Below are 19,973 nucleotides of genomic sequence, written 5' to 3'. Positions count from 1 at the left end.
GAGGTACTGCTTTGACCATCTAGATTTAAAAACTCATATAAATAGGGGAAAGAGGGAGAAAAGAGAAAAAAAGAGAAGAAAAACAGCAAAATCAAAGCATGTATGTCTCTTCTTCTGTAACTTCTATTTATTCATAGGTCAAAACCTCCTAAAATTCCGTTGAATTTTTGTTGGGGGGGATCAATTCTGACAAAATCCTACTATGCAGTTTTCAGGCCTGAGGAGTTCAGCTTTAAGGAAAGACTATTTGGGGTCTCTTGTTTGTTATAGCTATTTAATATCTAGCTGTCGACTGGGAAGAACTTCCAGCACTGACAGTGAGCTGCTACCTATGGTCCTGTGGCCTACAACATCTCGAACCTTTATTGTGAAAAGCCATCAGCACACAGCAAACACCGCAGACTGGGATTTAAATCATGTCTGCTGTGCCATGGGAAAGGAGAAGCAGAGAGACTTGTTGATCCACTTTTATATAACTGTGCAGTGGACAAATACACGTCCGGCATGTGTTATGTTTTGGAAAGCACTAAGTCGCAGCCTTTCCTTCTCAGTTCTCCAAATCAAAAATGCACAAACACTGCAGTACGGTTTGTGCTGCAAAATTACAACTAACTAACTTATCTCTGGGTACAGGAGGTCTATGCAGGTGGGACTGGGGTGTCCCCCACTGGTTCAGTTTAGTCTTACGTCTGGAAATGCAGTCTCTGGGGACCTCAGTTTGACATCTCATCTAAGAGGCCTGATTTCTCTGAGACCACCATGTTACCTTGCTTCGGTGCTGATTCAGGAGTCTCTGAATTGCACAAGGACTATTCTGGACAGTAAAAATATCTGAGGAGGCATATTTAGCTCTTGTGGAAGCTCGTGAAGCTTCACTGAAATAAATGGACTAATTGAGGAGTAAGGTAAAACCACTGGCTTTAGTGGTTTTCATGTACAGACTGAGTGTTGTCTTCCTTTTTTTATTTATTTATAAAATGGTAAACAAGGTGCATCTTAGGGCACAGTTTTGGCTAAAATGTTCCACTTAGCTACTCCAATTGATGAAATTCATCTGGCAATCAAATGGGTAACTGAATAAAATTGAGCAAAGTAATGATGGACTGTGAGCAATAACTTCTACTAGTAGCACTAGAAAGATGTCCCATTGTGTCAGTGCCATAAAGCAGTCAGGTAAGAGACTTTGCCACTGAGCTTCTAAGAAAAACAGTTTTATGTTTTCAGGTACTCAGTGTGAAGTATTTAGGAAAAAGACTTGCATAGTCAGCAGGCTGGATTGATAAATTTGTTGGCATAAAATGCCAGAAAGAACTTTCTGAATTAATTGGAGGTGGCAGGATGGCACAGGGCATCCGGCATTCAAGTATGTGATTCCTGGGAATGAGAAGCTGCCATGGTTTCTAGCTCTTTGGATAAAAGCCAGATTTTTATGCAAACGAACAAGGCATGAAACTGCTTCACTGTGGAAACTGCTTCACTGCTTTCCTGCTGCCTAGTCTGCATGACCAGTGCTCCATGAGAAAGCTCCATCGGTGGGGGCTGAAGTTTCTTTCTGCTGATGGCTGGGGAGAGTGGAGCAGAGTTTTTATCTTTACTCTCTCTGGCAAGGATTTTGCTTTGCAGGGGAGTAAAACTGTCTGACAGAACTGTAATTATGCTCAGGTTTATTGTGGATTATACAAATTAAATGATGAAGACATATAGGTGTATCAGAAGAAATCCAGACTGCAGTGCCTTGGGAGTCTCAGCAGCTTGGTCTTGGTCAATGCAGGGGTAAGCAGTGTGAGTTTGGCAAGCTGCTACTCTCTTGTTCTCTAGCTGTAGCCGGTCACTGTCATTTTTACTGGAATACAGTTCTTCATTTTCAGTGTATTAAAAAGAACTGATTAAAAAAAAATACATGAACAAAAATGTACAAACACAGGGTTCATGTTTTACGAGAATTTTGGTTTGGTTGCACTTGAAGCCACACCATCTTCCACTTGCACACATTCTGTCGTGTATGTTGTATATTCCAGTACAACCAGTGCACCCACAGACAGCTAATTTTAAAATCAAGTGCTTACTATTCTCAGCAAAAGTGAATTCATAAATAGTGTGCGTTACCAGTATTTGTGCAAATCGTGTTTCATACTTGCCTGAGTTTCTATTTCCTAGCCACTAAAGCCCTTAGGGCCGTCTAGGTCTAACTTTCTGCATAGGCCAATTGTTTCTACAGTGAGTTCAGTATCTTGCAACTGAAACAGACAGCATCTTTTTATAGACATCCAGACTTGATTTAAAAGCTCAAAGTGTCACAGCATATTCCAGGGCAAGCAATTCCAGTGGTTAATTACCTGCACTGTTAAAAATGTGTGTCTTGTCTCCAGTTTGAAGTTCACTGAGTTCAGCTTCCAGGCTCTTCACCTTTGAATGTGAAATGTGAAACTCTCTTGTTGATTACTTGTATAGTTTATCCACACAAGGAAAGGAAATGATTCTCTGTGGCTGGTGAGTAGGGTGGGCAGGAGGGTGTTAGCATTCCTGCCCTTCTGCACAAGCAATTATGAAAGATGCCAAGCAGTGTTTTTTAAAGCCCCATCCAACCTGGCCTTGAACGCTGCCAGAGATGGGGCAGCCACAGTTTCTCTGGGCAACCTGTGCCAGTGTCTCACCACCTTCACAGTGAAGAATTTCTTCCTATTATCTCATCTAAATCTCCACTCTTCCAGTTTAAAGCCGTTCCCCCTTGTCCCATCCCTACCTGCCCTTGTAAAAAGTCCCTCTCAAAATATATTTAAGAAATCCAGGTGTTTCCAAACATGCTGTTTTCTTCAAAGCAGTTTATATACTTTTAGTCCAACACAAAGTGAAAGGCTAGAAAGCATCTGTTTACTGCTAAATAACAAGAAATTATAAAACTTCTTTCTTCCTCCCTCATTTGGGAATTCAGCATACTCTTAGGAGAAAGTCAATGTCTTGTTTTTAGCATTAATTCATACAAATTTTCCTATATGATCTTTATATAATGTGAATATTATATAAGAATGACATGCAAAATATGCAGAACTTCAGAGTAAAAGGCTGGTGTCTGTCCCTAGTGGGTCAGCAGCTTCTTCTTCCTCAGTTTCGTGCTAATATTTGTTTCGTTGGCCTGCCTGATTAACTTTATCCAACATCTCTGCAGTGTCGCCACACCAACCTTCTGATCATTGCCAGGGCTTAGCAGTTTCTGGAGTGATATTGTACAGCTTGTCTGGGAAATCTCAATGCAGATGGAAGCTGGCTGCTATGTGTGTTACTGTTGGCAATGACTATATATTTAGAGCAGTATTAGCAATTCTTTTTTTTTTTTAGTGGGAAAACAATAGATTTTACAAAGCTCACCTCTGTGAGAGACATACTTGGATTCTACCCTAATGCATGTAGGTAGATACTTCAAAGACAGTGGCCAGAGAAAGCTTGAAGTCATTCAGGGTACATGCTTTGATGGGGAAGAAGTGGAGACCACTTGCAATAATGGAGTTTAAGAATCTCCAGAATACTTTGGAAAGTGTTTCTGGATGCTATGAGAATATATGCTGGGAATGCTGTGAAATGGCTCCTTCCTGGGAAAGAATCACTTGAAAATGTCACAGCAGGGACTTACCCACCCCTGCCTATCGCTGCCCACCATGGGCTACAACAGAGCTAAGATGAGGGGAAACAGAAAAAGCAGGGTGAGGGCAGTAGCTCTAATTGGGTGTTACAAAGGTTCTAGGATAAAGGGAATGTGTATGGGAAAAGAAGAAAGGAAAACAAAGAACAGGAAAACAAAGGACAAAAATTTTGAGGACACAGAGATGGAAGGAGGTGAACCAATCATTCCCCACTGCATATTCTCCATCTAAGCCCATGAATATGCAAGTGAATATCTGAGCAAACATTATCACTGACACAGATTCTCTTCCACAGCATATTTCTGTTGCCATGCGTATGAATAATTGCATTAGTAAGGCAGAAGGTCTGGTTCCCATATTTTACATGCATCTATATTTTTTATGTGGCCATGCTTTGCACTTTAATTATATGGTGCTGGAAACAGCAATTTGTCATGTTTCTTTCCAGTATGAACAAAACCTTTTTTCCAGCTGATCCAGTGCCTAAAAGAAATTGGAGCAAGAATAAAAAGTGTCAGCTCAAGCTACATCTGAACAAGACAGAGGCAAAAGGAAAGCATTTTAGTGAAGCGACAGAGGTCGGATCATCTGCCATCTGGTAGGATCTCAGTGTATTGGTAGACCATGTTGAATTCTGCATCTGCATAGCAGCTATAACTTCCTTTTGTCTTATCTTCTGCCTCTTCCTCTTTGATGTTAGCTTCATTACTAAAATAAATGGATACATAGATGAGATGACATGACTACATCCTCTAGCACCCTGTTTCCCAGCTGGGGGGAACATGACGCAAGCACATGGTGGTAGCACTCCCTGTGACTCTCATGTTTGGCACTAGTCACAGTGTCAGGGCTGCTTCCGGCCTTCAAGTCTCCTGGGACTGCTGTATTGCAACAGCATCCAGATCCTCCACTAGTGTAGTTGCGATCAGCTCTCTGCCAGCTGATCTATTTAAGTGGAGAACTCCTGAGAATCTGGCAGAGCATGTGTGTCCTGGGCTAATCAATTTTGGAAGTCTCACCAATCTCTCTTTGAGGTCAGGATAAGCCCTTGTTAATTTTCAACTCAGAGCAAACCCATTTTTGCAGGTATTAGATGAATTCACTACTGAGCAGAAGGCTAGCACTGTAGTACTTAAATATCACTTGAGCCTTATCTGAAGATTTTAGTGGGACTTATTTGGTATATGATCTTGGCCTGGCCTTGGCACAAGGGTTATTTTCACCCGAAATGAACTACTGAGGGGCTGACAACATCCTTTGGAAGACAACCAGCAAGAAGTCATTACTCTTGGGATAGCTGTGAACTCCAGGAGAGTTAGAGAAGTATTTCCTTCTTAGGCAGAAAGCAGCGTCATAAAAAGCAATTAACGCAAGTGCTGGGCTTATTTGCGATGCTAAAATAGCAAGAGTAACTGAAAAATATTTACTTATATTCAATATGCCATATCTTTGTAGTTTTGAATCATGTTACTGTCTGCTCCTTGATTATGGTTTCAATTATTTTCACAAACCATTAAAGTCGAAATGATGAAATTGACCCATCCTGTGGAGCCCATCTATTTATGGAATGGATGTGCCCTGTACCAATAAGAATCGTAGAATCATAGACTCGTTTAGGTTGGAAAAGACCTTTAAGATCATCAAGTCCAACCATTAACTCAGCACTGCCAAGTCCACCACTAAACCATGTCCCTACGTGCCACACATACATGTCTTTTAAATATCTCCAGGGATGGTGACTCAGCCACTTCCCTGGGCAGCCTGTTCCAATGCTTGACAGCTCTTTTGGTGAAATTTCTTTCCTAATACCCGATCTAAACCTTCCCTGGTGCAACTTGAGGCCATTTTGTCTTGTCCTATTGCTTGTTACTTGGGAGAAGAGACCAACACCTGCCTCGCTACAACCTCTTTTCAGGTAGTTATAGAGAGTAGTAAGGTCTCCCTTACTGTTTCCTCTCTGCTATATTCTATTTCCAGAAGATATCTGGTAAGTTGAAGTCCCCCATGAGGACAAGGTCTAGTGGTTGTGAAACTTCTCCCAGTTGCTTGTAGAATATTTCATCTGCATCTTCATCCTGGCTGGATGGTCTATAACACACTGCCACCATGACATCTGCCTTCTCAGCCTTCCCCATTAACACTCCACCCTATTGCCACCATCATTAAGCTCTAGACAATCAAAGCACTGCCTTACACACAGGGCTATCCCACCACCTCTCTTTCCTTGCCTATCCCTTCAGAAGAGTTTATAGCCATCCATTGCAGCACTCTAGTTGTGTGAGTCATCCCGCCATGCTTCCGTGATGGCAACTATGTCATAGTTTTCCTGCTGTGCGATGGCTTCCAGCTCCACCTGTTTGTTGCCCAGGTTGCATGCACTGGTGTAGATGCACTCTTCAGTTGGGCTATTGATCGTGTCACCTTCTGGAGGGGAGAAGTCCTAATTCCTACATGACCATTCTCAGGCTCTTCTGTAGTTTCTAACGCATCAATAACCCTTGTTCCTTTGCTGCTAGGGATCTTTTAAAGGAAAATATATTATCTGAGTGTTTTTCAACTGTGTTCTCCAGTCCTGTGCACTTGATTGTCACCATCTAAAGCCATACCAGCCTCTGGGTAGCACTTTTTTAGCAGTTCAGAAGATTTATGTGTCTGTTGCTGTGCTGAATTCCATTCTTTGAGTAAGCACAGAGCACTGAAACTTTCTTTTGAGGAGTGAGGGAGGAGGAGGAAAGATTAAAGCAGCTCATGTGCTTCTTACATAAAACTTGAGAAGCTAATGAAAAGCAATTTAGAATCATAGAATCATAGAATCGTAAGGGTTGGAAAGGACCTTAAGATCATCTAGTTCCAACCCCCCTGCCATGGGCAGGGACACCTTGCCCTAAACCATGTGGCTCAAGGCTCTGTCCAACCTGGCCTTGAACACCGCCAGGGATGGAGCATCCACAACCTCCCTGGGCAACCCATTCCAGTGCTTCACCACCTTCACTGTAAAGAACTTCTTCCTTATATCTAATCTAAACTTCCTCTGTTTAAGTTTGAACCCATTACCCCTTGTCCTACCACTACAGTCCCTAAGGAAGAGTCCCTCCCCAGCATCCTTGTAGACCCCCTTCAGATACTGGAAGGCTGCTATGAGGTCACCACGCAGCCTTCTCTTCTCCAGGCTGAACAGCCCCAACTTTCTCAGCCTGTCTTCATATGGGAGGTGCTCCAGCCCTCTTATCATCCTCGTGGCCCTCCTCTGGACTCGCTCCAACAGCTCCATGTCCTTTTTATGTTGAGGACACCAGAACTGTACGCAGTACTCCAAGTGGGGTCTCACAAGAGCAGAGTAGAGGGGCAGGATCACCTCCTTCGACCTGCTGGCCACGCTTCTTTTGATGCAGCCCAGGATACGGTTGGCTTTCTGGGCTGCAAGCGCACACTGCCGGCTCATGTTAAGCTTCTCGTCAACCAACACCCCCAAGTCCTTTTCTGCAGGGCTGCTCTGAATCTCTTCTCTGCCCAGCCTGTAGCAGTGCCTGGGGTTGCCCCGACCCAGATGTAGGACCTTGCACTTGCCTTGGTTAAACTTCATTTAAATTTGATTAAAATATGATTGAAAAGTGTTCTGTGGCATGCCTGAGGCTGGTGGTTTTAGATGACATAGGTGCATGGGGGAGAAGGAGGGAGTTTGGTTGTTGATATTTGTTATTTTTTTCAAGGATAGTAACACCTAATATTATAAGCTGCCTTGCAGGAAAGCCTTCTGGAACTAGTAGAGCACTGCTACAGTGAAGGAGTGTCTTTGAAGCAGATGGTGAAGAGGGCAGCCCCGAATTTGCATCCTTGGTTGAGAATGTTTGTAGGCAATTAGAAACCTGGTTCTGCCTTACATTAGGGCTGCTCTTCATCACCTCAGGAGTATAAAATGGATTTGAAGTAAGTGTAACTTACAACCATTATAAAGCAGCTTTGCATCTTATACCAGTGTAAAGCCTTGGGGAAGTGAAAATCTGGATTCCCAATGTATAAATTATGGCCAGTCTGACTGAAAATTAATTGAAGATGTTTATATTTTGTAATGCTACCACTAAGCCAACTTCAATAAGTTAGTTAAATTTATTTCAATATAGCAATTCTATTCATTAGAGCTCCTTAAACTGTATGGTAATCTCCAGGTTTCACTGGTTTGCTTTGTAAATATTTGGGAATTTTACAGATACACATTCAGAGATCAGATTGCTCTCTCCTTTTTTTCCATTCCAATGTTCCTGGGAAAAAGACATAGCACAGGAGGTCAGTACAGAAAACACATTCTAGTCCATTGTTCCTTTTCATGTTCACTATGCTTCTTTAAATAATACATCACAAGACACTTTATGAGAGTTTTTGGCAATTAAACCGAAGGTTTTGGTATTTGTTCCTTGGATATTAACTTACTGTGATTAATTATCTCACTCCTAACACCAGTTATGGTCTTTTTGTTACCACTGAGCCCTCAGTTGGCATTGATGGTACTTGAATAAATCATTTACTCCAGGATGCATTCCATGCATCTTACCTTTAAAGTAGCAGTGATTTAATCTATACTGTTTTCTAGCAAAAAGGGAGCAAAAATCAGTAGTAAATCATGCAATCTTTATGAAAACAAATAAAGTTCCACTCTTGCAAAAGCAATTATACACATTCCTTTTCGATTTTGTGTCTCTGACAATGGCATTGCTCCTGAAAAAAAGGAGGCAGAAAAGCAGCCTGGGTACTGAACATACTGAACATCACACCTTACTTCAGGATCTCGTCAGCTGCCTCTGCCACTAGTAGTTTTTAATACCATGCCAGAGCTAAATTAGCTATGTATTAGTTACTTATAATGCAAAATGAACATGTATCTTGCTATTTTGCTGTTCCCATTTCCTCCCAGTATTGTTCCTTTCTCTCTCAACAGGAATCGGTCTGTCATGATGTTTGCTACTGCAACAGCATCTCAAAGAAATCAGTGAGCTTTCCTTCCATTCCTTTCTTCATTTATATTTTCTGGAAGATTTTAATATTCACAGGGATAACATCTCAAGGCCTATCGCAAAATCTGCATTCCGTAGTCTCCCATTAAAAGCAATATCTAATTAAGAACCAAAGCCTGCGGGATGAACTCTCTGGGAGCAAATGACTAATTCTTGATAGCAGGACTGTGGGTTTAAGCTGTTGCCAGCATCTTGAGAACAGTTCGATGCTGGAAGCTGCTCCCAAGGGTCCTTTCTTTCAGTTTCACAAAGTACTGGCACAGACCAAGCAGCCGAGGTAGACGCTCCTCGCCACTCTGCAGAGAGGCTCAGGGATGTGCACACCAGCAGGGGGAGATGAGGGGATGTCTTTCCACTTCTGGGAACCTTGACACTGTTGCCTGCCTCCAGATACATCTATTTCTTCTACACTAAGGCCTTTCCACTGCACAAACTTGCAGTGCTTAATTAAAGCTATAATTTTAAACACATTTAGGCGAATCATTGCAGTGCTCTACTGGATACAGAAGTCGAGTTAAATCTGCTGCTTGCACCAGTGAATTTATAGGGACAAGCTACTCCAGCAGGTCAAGTTTTAAACCAATGCGCATTTATCCACACTGTTGGGCTCTGCCTGGGCTACTGGCTCTGAAGCTGGATGCAATAGGGCAACTGGGACTGTGGCCCAGCTGTGCAGGAGCTAAGGCTTGGCTAATTTCCTCTAATAGCAGATGTGTCAGGCAACTCCACCAGTTGCTCTTGGCAGTCTGCAGTGCCATTTGGCTGTAGTTTTGCTTCTGACTCTCTTGCTTTTCATTCTTGTTTGCTTAGTCTTGATCCCTGGTTCCCGTCTCCTTTGTGTTATGCTGCTATACCTCACCTTGTTCCAGCCCTGACTTATAATAGGGGCTCTTTGGTTTTCAAACTTCTGGCTCTATGACTTTCTGACTATGCTCTTCAGTTTGGCATGACTCTTTGCATCTCTGGTGTCTTGATTTATTCTTATGCTGGTTTCAGTACTTGTCTCTAAACTTAATTCCACCTTTGGGCTTACTAAAGTAGTCTGATGAAAGTATGTGCCTCTTAAGACATCTGAAATTGCAGTGGAGGAAACTTGCATTGACAGTACTGGAAAGGGGACAGATGTGGAAGTCCCTTGCATGATTTCTCTTGAGTCTGCATGCTGCTAGGGATTACAGACATGACTTGTGAATCAGTTTAGCACCAGAGGCTTCATATGAATGGAAATATTCATTTGCAGCCTTAGATGACAACAGCTATGCTTCTTTTATATTGAAATATATTGTAAGCAGGCCAGTTTTGGCAGGGGGTATAACTATTTCTGGGGTTCAAGGTTATTTTCTTTCACTTCTTTTCTTTTACTATCTGTTGACTTTTTGAATGTCAGTCAAGCTCTGTATAATTGCTCATGGCACCATTTGTTACTGTTTTCGATGTTGATTCAGCATCTTGGAATTTGGAGCTAACCTGCATTCCCTCTCCAGTATTCCAGATGCCATTGGCTGCATTTTATTCCAACACAATTCATTTTGGTATCATCCATTCCGTGACTCTCTGTAGAATTATCTATTTTGCTTGCTTTCTAAACCAGGCACAGTATCATTAACAGTGTGTACAAATTCTGCTAAAAGCTTCAGGACCAAATCCAGAACCTGTATAAATAGCTGAGCCAAAAGCCCAACAGACGAATGGAAGGGGAAAATATGCAAAGCTCCAGAGAGGCTGATGTTGCAACAGGTTAAGTGCCTGAGGAGGATGCCTGAAGACCACACATGGGGAAAGGGAAGGATACATTTGGTGATGGATTATGTGGCTGTGCTTTGCCATCTGAACTTTCCATTCCTTTGCAAATATAGCCAGAAAGCATTTGGATGATACAAAGAATTGTTAGGTGCTACGGGCCCTTTATCTAGCTCCCTCTTGTGTACTGACGTAGAATAAGACTGGGAAACCATCAAGAAATTCTCAGACAGTACCCCTCAATGATCTAAATTGGTGTGTGTATATATATATGGTCCTTTGTATAGGCTCTCTACACTGTGGTGAATTGCCTCTTTTGGATGTGATGGAACCAAATGGCATGTGGAGCACTGATAAATTATAATCACTTTCCAAGGCTAGTATGTTGCACTTGCTATCAAATTTATTTTGGTCAGAGGTAGACGAACGTAGTTATTTTGGAAGTTTTAGGTGCTTGTAGTCAGCGTTGTGAGTGTGGGCAGTAACAGAACATTGATTCCTTTATGGAACATCTCCTGAAGACACGCTGTCAACATAGATTAGTACATAGTGGTTTTAGTCTTGTAGATAACTATGTTATAGAGACTATGGCCTAGGCAGTAAAGTTAGATACACGGGTGTTAAGAATCCCCATTAATTTTTATATTGAAGGGTAGTAAACTGAAACAATTACAGATCTCCCTTAAAAGAAAAATCAGGAAAATAATCAGTTAAGGCAGCATCAATATCCAGTCTAACCTCGTTGCACATATTTTCCATGCAGCCATCATAATACTCAAGAGCACTCTCTAACTCCTCTTTACTTCCAAGATACTGTCAAACTTACATTTATTACATGTGAAGCCAGAACTTCCAGGGGCTAAAAGCTAATGCGTGAAGAACAGACTCCCTGTAGCTAGAACAGTTTTTCTCTAATAATAATGATTAAAATTTTAAATGCTATTTCTTACAATCAATACTTTAAAATAGTATCTTAATTGGTTGAATCAGTGTGCAAACGCATGGTTACATTTCTAGAAGATAATCTTCATCTTGTTGCTGAAATAAAGTCCAAGGAACTTGATTGCTGATTTTTCATGGGACCTGCGACAAAGTTTGGAATCTGTTAGTCTGTAGTTCTTTATGAGACTCTGGCTTAAAATGACTGCCTTCTCATTGTATGGGCATTTATTCCTCCTTCCACTCCAGCCGGATGCTGCTGCTTTCTGGAGCTGCTGTGTGCTTACAAGAATTGTCATGTCTCAGCTAAAATGGAAAAGAAAAGCTCATCTGAGGCAAAGAGGTGGGGACTGACTTATTTTGGACTTGGAAAAAATGCTCTCTCCCCCAGCTCTCACAGACCTTGTCTCCAAAATGTGTGATCAGAACTGACTGCTCTTCAGAAGATCAGAACGTATCATGCTGGGCTTCTATTCTGCTAGGGGATGAAATGACTAATGATGTTATAAGGGATCAGTGATGCAAGAGGTCAAGTGTGTTAGAATTTTCCAAGAATCCATGCACTGTGTTCTTCCCATTCAAAGATGTGATCTTCATGTTCTCCTCCTACTGGCAAATAAGAAAAAAGGAATCGAATAGGACTCAGATCCCATGAAAAAGAAATCCCTCTATGGTAAAGGAGGTCTTTGTGAGAAAAAGTTGAGGGACCACCTGTGTAGCTGAGGGAAACGGACAGATTTAAGTCATAAGGAATAGTTATCCAACCATTACTACTAGCATAGACCAGAAATACAGGATTTTCCAAGGCTGTTATCATTATGAGAGAACAAAGATGGTGTTTGGTGATTTCTCTCTGTTCCCTTCCTTTCCTGACAGCAGGGGTAAGGATTTTGCAAACGCTCCTGAAACAAGTCATGGGTTTAAGTTTGCACCACACCATGACAGAGGAGTCCTGAGATCTTATACCTGTGATGTGAATCTTGGCGTATCATACCTTACAGAAGCAGCATGATGTGTGGTATTTAGCAGTGGTACTCACCTTTGTCTTATGAAAGCTAATCTGAAAACTCCTACAGAAGAAATTACCTGAAATGGGGATTCTACCTTGGAAAGGAAGACTAAATACGTTCCAACAGGTGCGTAATCAAGACCCTCCACAAGATAAAATGAAAGAACTTTACCTAGCCTTGGTGGCATATTATAATAGAAAACTTAGAAGCAAAGGAAAACTGTTAAAAGAAAGAAGTCCTAGATAGCTTTCAAAATTAATACAGGCATGCTGGACTTGTGACACCTGAATGTCCTTATGTAACAGCAACAATAATTATACTTTCTTATTAAAAAGTCAGAGCTGAAGTCTTGTCCTGTGACTAATGGGGGAGTGAGTGTAAGCTGGAGAGACCCGGCGTCTCTGTTATTGCAAGCTATCAAGAAAAATCCAGATGACTCATGCAAACAGCCTGCAGTCACAGAAGAACGGATCCAAACTGGTCCTCTGCGTCTCAAGAAGTTGTGGCCCACAAGGTGTAGGCAATACCTGAATGTACTGGCCATACTGCATTCCTAACATGCTGCTTCTCCTTCTGTGCCCAAGCACCAACTGCCGCTAAGCAGAGCTTCCCGGCAGTGGGCATGACGATGTAGAGGTTTTCCTGTTCAGATTCTGCCGTGCACTTCATGCTTCATGAAGTATGCCCAACATATGGGGAGCCTTCAGGATTTGTTTGGGCATATATAAAATACCCTTGCTGGAACACTGGCTCTGTTTCATATTCTTGTGTTCCCATTGCAATAGGGATCTCAAATGGGAACTTTGTTACCCGGCTAGCTCATGCTTGTGGGACAAAAGGATGGTCACACCACATGGAGCTCACCACGGTTGTGGGAACATGCTGAGAACCCATGCTGCTGTGCTGAATGTCAGGCGCGTACAATGTCTTCCCATGTTCAGTGAAAATGCCACAAGGACAGCCAACAAAATGTCCCCTAAAAATGTCAGGGATATCAAAGCAGAGATATGTGTCATAATTGCCATCGTATTTTCTTTGTGGCTTTCTGCTAAGCATGCAACTTGTGCATCACCCTGGAGGGAAGTGGGAAGCCAGGTTAGGTGTCTGTTGATTCTTGGCTCATCTACACAAAAGTTGTTCAACAACAACTCTGTAAACATCCCTCTTCCAGAATAGGTGTGCCCTATTTTCCTCTTTAATTAAAAATCACAGTGTTAAAGTAAACTGGAGCAGCTCAGCCTTATTCTGGAAATTAGTCATGAAATTAGTCAAGAATAGCTCCTCCTGAACAACTACATGTATAAACACGTAAAAAATATTTATGTTGTTTGAAAGGATGGGGGACACAGTCACAGACGTACACTACTTCCCAGTCCCCAAAGAAACATAAAGTAAGAGTTGTCACCTTCCAACTGGGGGCAACAAACACTTTAGACCCCACGTTTGACTATCACGGTTGTCCTTGGTGAACAGTTTGAGGCGACATGGTGCTGGTCGGGCCGCAGCAGCATGGCCCAGCGCTGCAGCCTGTGCAACCTGACCTGAGCCAGGTGCACCAGGCAGGATACGCAGTTACGAGAGAGGGATGTATTCTTCCTTTATCCGTAACGGAGACTCTTTTACCGGGGGCTCTCTCAGCAATCCCCCAGACCGAAGGATGTTCTTTAAGCAGTTTCCCGGCTGTGCAGTGCCTGTGCCGCGCCGGGGACTCCGCACATCACGGCAGGCACCCCTGGGGGCAGGCGGCTGGACCCGCCGGCGCTCGGCGGCTGCCCGCGCCCCCCGCCCCAGCGCGGCCCGGCCCGGCCCGGCCCGCCACGCAGGCGCGGCCACCGGGCGCGGTTCCCCGGCCACCGTGAGTGACAAGTAGCGGCCGCCCCCGCGGCCATACGCGGGTTCCCGCGCTCCGCTTTCGACCCCGCGGTACGTCCGCGGCCCCGCGGGGCACAGGTGCGCAACGCACCGCGCTGCGGCCCCGCCGGCCCCCACGGCGCGGGTGGGCGTCCGTGGTGCACCTGGGCGGTGCGGCGGCGCGGCATGGGCGGGGCTACCTGACAGTGATTGGCAGCGCGGCGGCAGCCAATGGCGGCGCGGGGGATCGGGAGCCGGGAGGGCGGGGCCGGGCGGCGCGGCGCGGCGGGGTGAGGGGGGCTGTGCCGCGGAGCGTGTGCAGCGCCGCGGGGCCGCGGCCGGTGTCGGTGCCAGCGAGGGGAGAGACCCCGCGGGGGGCGGGGGGAAGGGACGGATCCGGATCCCCATCCCCGTCCAGGGCGGCGGCGGGAGGAGCCGGAGCAGCCGGCGGCGCGCCGCGGAGGAAGGAAGCAAGCGCAGGGCTGGCCGCTGCGTGTGCAACCTGGCTGTTCCTGCTGCCCGCGTCCACTCGCGGCTTTTCCTGCCGGCGCTGCCTGACAGCCGCCCGCCGCGGGTGTTGTCGCCGGGGTCTTTTGGCGGGGGGGGGGGAAGAGCGAGCCGTTCTAAAGAGCCCAGAGGCGTGATTGAAAGCGAGCAATAATTAACTGGAGGAGGAGGAGGAGGAGGACGGGGGTGGAGGAAGACGAAGGAGGAAGGCACCGCGCGGCAGAGCCCAGCCGAGCCGAGCCAGCGAGCGGCGGCGGGACGCGGCAACTTCGGCCGCAGCGGAGGAGCCGGAGCCCTGACCGCAGCGGCGGCCGCCGCCTGAGCCCGCGCCTGCCCTGCCCGAGGGGGGAGAGCCCCGCCGCCTCCCCGGCCGTCGGACATGTCGGAGCATAAGGCCGTTGATCCCAAGTTATCGACGACGGACAGGGTGGTGAAAGGTGAGTGCTGCGCTCCCGCCGCCCTTTCGGCCGGGTCGTCCCGCCGTGCCCCCGGCTGGGGTCGCGTCCGCGCTCTCCCTTCCCTTCCCCGCCCGGGGCGGGCACCGCGGGGCTGCCGGCGGCACGACCGCTGGGAGCGGTGGGCTCGGCCCGGGGGCTTGCGCCGGGCCCCGGTGGAGGGTTTGCGGCTTCCCTCGCCTGCCCGCCCGGCGCTACATTGCAGCATTTCCCCCCCTTCTTCCCCCCGCCGCCTCCCCCTCTCCGCCTTGAAGGCGCTGCACAGGGCTGGCGTGAGAGAGAGGGGGAGCCCCAGCTTCCTCACCCGCCCCAGCGCCTGGGGGAGAAGGGGGCAGGGCTCGGCCCCCACCCCCAGCCCGCCTGCTCCTCTGGGCATCCCCCCTTCTTCCTCCTCCTCCGGACTGCGCTCCCCGGAGCCCCCCCCGCAGGCTGCGCCGCCGCTTGTCACTGCCGCTCGGCTCCCCGCATGCACCAAAGATGCCTGGAAACCTCCCCGCACCGACAGCCGGGGCTCCGCTCTCCCCACAGCCTCCCAGTGCAGGGGGACCGGCTGCACGACCTCCCCCTCCCCACTCTCCCCTCGTTCCTTGCAGGGTCCCCCCTGTGGCACCCAAGGCGGGGATGCCGGGCGGGGGGTGCCGTGGGCGCTGTGGGAGGCGGCGGAGGCTGCTTCCTCCTCCTCCTCCTCCATCGCCGTCTCCCTCTGACGGCCCGGCCTGCGTGGATGTGAAGTTATCCGGCAGGCGGACCGTGGCCGTGCACCCGCGTGTGCGTGCGGATCTGCGTGGGGTGCGGGGCACGTATCGGCTCCGTGGTGTTTGCTGGGTTTCGAAGGTATGCGTGTGCAGCGAGCCTCGGCCATATAAACAAATTACAGTTTGGATTAACAACACATTGTGCCCTGCAGTGCAGACCAAGGGCTTAGTTACTGAGGTAGTGCCTGATTTAAATTGCACATGTGCATTTCTCCGTGTGTCTGAAGTGCCCGAGTATTTAGTGATTTGTTGTTCCCCACCCCCCACCCCTTTTTTATCCCCTTCTACCCTGGCTACATAGCTGGATACACTTGGATACAGCATATTTCATCCAGTTAGGTTATAACCCATATACCAGTGCAGGGTGTTATGGTGGAAAGCATAAATCCTAGATGCAGTATGCAACCTTCCAGAACCCAGGAGGCTGGAAATCGAAATGGCCTTGAGTACATACACTTGTGTATTTACATGAGTGTGCACCAAAACTAAACACTCTATGTAAATATTATTCGGAAAGACCTATTATTTATATTTTTTTATTTGTATGTACACTTATGTCCTTATGCCTTTTCTCTTCTTACTTAATTCCCTGCCCCCTTTCTCCCCCTTCCCCCCCCATTGAAATTGTAGATCTTCAGATGATGTGACAAACGTAATTACAATAATTTTTTAAAAGTGACTTGGGAAGTCACCTTTGCCTTCTAATACCTGGAATATTTACTGCTTGTTTAAGTACTTGGTCTGTTATATCACACTAAGAGTAGGCTTTGGAAGCCTGAAGCAGCTATGTTTAGCTGATGCTTATCTTCTGTAGAAACAAATGACCATCGTATTGGGAAGACCTCTTCATGATTGTGGGATGCCTAACTCTTTGGTTTCTTTTTTTTTTAAACCTGCCTTGGTCCTAACACATGAGCAAATGTCTTGTGCCTGCAGTGGCAGAACTTTGGCTTAAGTCGATATTTGTCATCAATAGGAATTATCTCTAATATTTACAAAACCCTCAACAGCTTCAACGTATCTTAATGTGTTTTGTCAGTAATTGCTCTTTGCTTTTTTCTTCCTTTTTTTTTTACACATGTAAGGTATCAAACATCTAAAAGCACTATTTCTAAGAAAACTGAGCGGTCTGTGTAGTTAGGTATTTTTGTAATGCAACTAAACCAGAAGTCAACTTTGTTAAACTGACTTAAAGAATTGAACAAAAAGAATGGAACATACTTGCTGCTTAGGTGTCCCCCTTCTTCCCCTTGCTAACTTGTCTCATAAGGTCAGTGTTTCACTGGAGACCTAAAGATTTGTTTAACTGGTTCAGTCCTTTATTAAATATTAAAACCCTTTTAAGGTCTTAAAATAGTATCTGAAGAGAGTAGGACACAGTAAACTGATTTTTAGTAGGCTTATTCTTTGCTATATCATAGGCTCTTCACACTGCCTTAGTATAGGCTAAGGAGATTGAGTAAGAAAACAAATGGTGGTAATAATAATAGAGATAGGAGAAGATTACTTTGTTGTTCCTTTCCTATAGGACGTGATTTGTACCTTCTTGAGATGAATAACCAAGTGGGCTTGCAATGTTAAATGAATAAGGAATAATAAAAAAAATAACAGGGCACTGTGTAAGCACGTATCCAAGGAGTTGGAGAGCCTTGGTATTTTAGAGAGGAAAAGCAGATACTCTGATGTTGGTCAGATATAACCTGTGAAAACAACCTTGTATTATTTGAAGTTAGAATGTCATACAAAACCTTTCTTGGAAAGGAATTGTTTCTAGCATATGGATATAGGCTCTGGATTAAACTTTCTCTTCTGTTTTGTGGTGAAGTTTGTGGTTTTTTTTTTTTTTTTTTTGCTTCTTTTTATTGTGTTTGGTTGGCATTTTTTACAGAACCCTTTCAGTTTGCTGGTGCATGACAGATGTCTCCTAACAACAGTTGTGGGCTGGCTGGTGAAAATCCTGGCTCAGCACCGTTACGTAATGGTGGGGTGGGTTTGGGGAGGTTACGGTTCCAGCAGCTTCATGCAGATTGCTTGTGGCTCAGAGCTGCCTCTTTGGGGTTTGCTGAGGGCTTACTTTAATTGTCTTCTCATGCTTAAAGAACATTCCAGTGTACTGGGAAGTGGGCTGTTTCCATAGGCGAGGACTTCATCTCACAGTTGTTTTGCTTTGCTTGTTGAATTCTCTGAACTGTGCTTAAACTGATTGGAATCAAAAATAAAACATGCTTTTGGGAGATAGGGGAAAAAGGCTTAGGAGCACCTAATGCTTGTAAGGTCCTGGTGTTCTCCCACCTTTGTCATGCAGCCTGTGCACAACTACATTTGTCAGCTGGAGTGAAGTTTTTGGATCTGACACTGTTGTGCAAAGAGCAATGTAAAGAAGAAATTCAAGTCTGTGTGTAATGTTAAGTTTTCACAAGCAGATTAGCTCTTGCTAAAGTTGACAAAGCTATGTTCTGTTGAACTAAAGGAAAAGTATGTGAACCCAGAGGATGCAGAGACAGTTTGAGAAGTACATTTTTGATTTGTGGCCTCCTTAAAATGGTACGTATGTTATGATGCAAATTAGACAATTCACCTTTACCCTCTGGATTTTGTGGTCCTGTAGAGGAGCAACACTTTGGTCTGTTGACTGCAAATACCGTAACCAGTACATTCAGGTACATTCAGAAGCTTGCAGGATCAAGGCTCAGGACAATGTACCATTGCAGCAAATACTGGCTTGATTTACTTATGAGTTAAAATTTCCTGCTTTTTTTGTTAGAGGTATGATGCAGCCTTCACCTGGACAGAGCAGTCTTTAAGTTCCTGTTCTCCTTCAGGACTGAGGAGGCTACTCCTTATCCATGCTGCTTCTAATTTCCGAGACTTGCCAGCCTGAATGTGGGCTTGGTTTTTGTTGGGAAGGTAGAAATACCTGTCCAGGAAAAACTGGACTAAGGATACTTGCTCATTCCTCATGGGTCACATAACAGCTGTCTGATGTCAACAGCTTTTGGTCACTACTGACATTAGCAAGATTTGAACCCCACAGACCTGGAGAGAGAAGCTGTGTATCATGTTACTTGACCTCCTCAAAATATTCAGTGTTGCATTACTGCCTTCTAGAAGTACTGTTCTAGAGCAGAGTAAACCTAAATAAAACTTAGAAAGTGGACTGGAGCAGTCATACAAAGAAGTAAAGTCAGGATTTCTTGGAAATCTTGCTGTTAGCTAGGTACAAAGATTGTTTTAATTCTCTGGGCAGGTCAGATGGTTATGTGCTTCTGAGTGCTTTGCTGTTGTGTGGGGTTTTTTTATTATTTTTCTTTGAAGGAAAGTGGTGTTTTAATGAAATCCTCCCATCTCAGCTGTTTAGATGGGCTGCTGCAGCAGCTTGTGAACCTTGATGTTGGCAGTCTCCTTTCCTCCTGTGCGTTGTGTGTGGAGGTGTACACAGTTATATCAACAATTGACAACACCCCAAAAACCTGGACACCATCTCTGCTGTCTCTGAGTTTCAAACCATGTCATTGTTAGTGGTCTTCTAATGTTCAGGTTGTTGGTCTTTTGTAACATAATATGAATGCCAGCTCGTGATCAATATGTTAGACATCAGTGTTAATTTCAGATTCGTGAAAGGTGAAATTGCTGTCAATAATGGAAATTAGCAGTGAAGTTTAGAGTTTCCATTAGTCCCGGGAGGCTTGTCTGTACTTGCCAAAGGCTTGTGCTGCAGGCTGGAGTCCAGCATCAGTGTTTCGCAGCAGCCTGCCTCTGTCTCTGTGAATCAAGAGCAGTTTTCCCAGCATAGATGTATCCTGCAAGTGCTGGGCTGCCCTTCAGTGGTTTTTTGAGTAATTGTGTGATGACCTGAATGTCAGTAGCATTGGTGAATTCGGTGTATGTTTTGGTGTAAACTTGAATATCAGGAAATATATGACAAGGACTAGTGTTACTTGGATCTTTATAGCTATATAATCATAGTAAACTGTTATTTGCCCCTCTTCTGATGGTGCTGAAGATTTGGTATCTGCCTGATCCTCATGAGGGGAAAGGAAAGAGCTGCTTTGTAGCTGTTCCTATTGGC

At 45.1% G+C, this 19,973-nt stretch overlaps 1 protein-coding gene across 2 annotated transcripts in view; it reads left to right on the top strand.

Moving 5' to 3' along the window:
- The first annotated feature begins 14,443 nt into the window (after positions 1-14,443).
- The window catches only part of PPP3CA (protein phosphatase 3 catalytic subunit alpha), a 187,861-nt gene continuing 182,331 nt past the window's right edge, over positions 14,444-19,973 (top strand). For both annotated transcript variants that reach the window (XM_030491535.1, XM_030491536.1), the window contains exon 1: positions 14,444-15,131. In XM_030491535.1, the coding sequence (XP_030347395.1) occupies positions 15,074-15,131 (58 nt within the window). In that variant the 5' untranslated portion in view covers positions 14,444-15,073. The remainder of the gene's footprint in view (positions 15,132-19,973) is intronic.

Source organism: Strigops habroptila, chromosome 7 (genome assembly GCF_004027225.2).
Source record: "Strigops habroptila isolate Jane chromosome 7, bStrHab1.2.pri, whole genome shotgun sequence".
Classification (NCBI taxonomy): domain Eukaryota; kingdom Metazoa; phylum Chordata; class Aves; order Psittaciformes; family Psittacidae; genus Strigops; species Strigops habroptila.
Note: the sequence above shows the minus strand (reverse complement) of the source record. Positions and strands in the feature narration are given on the sequence as shown.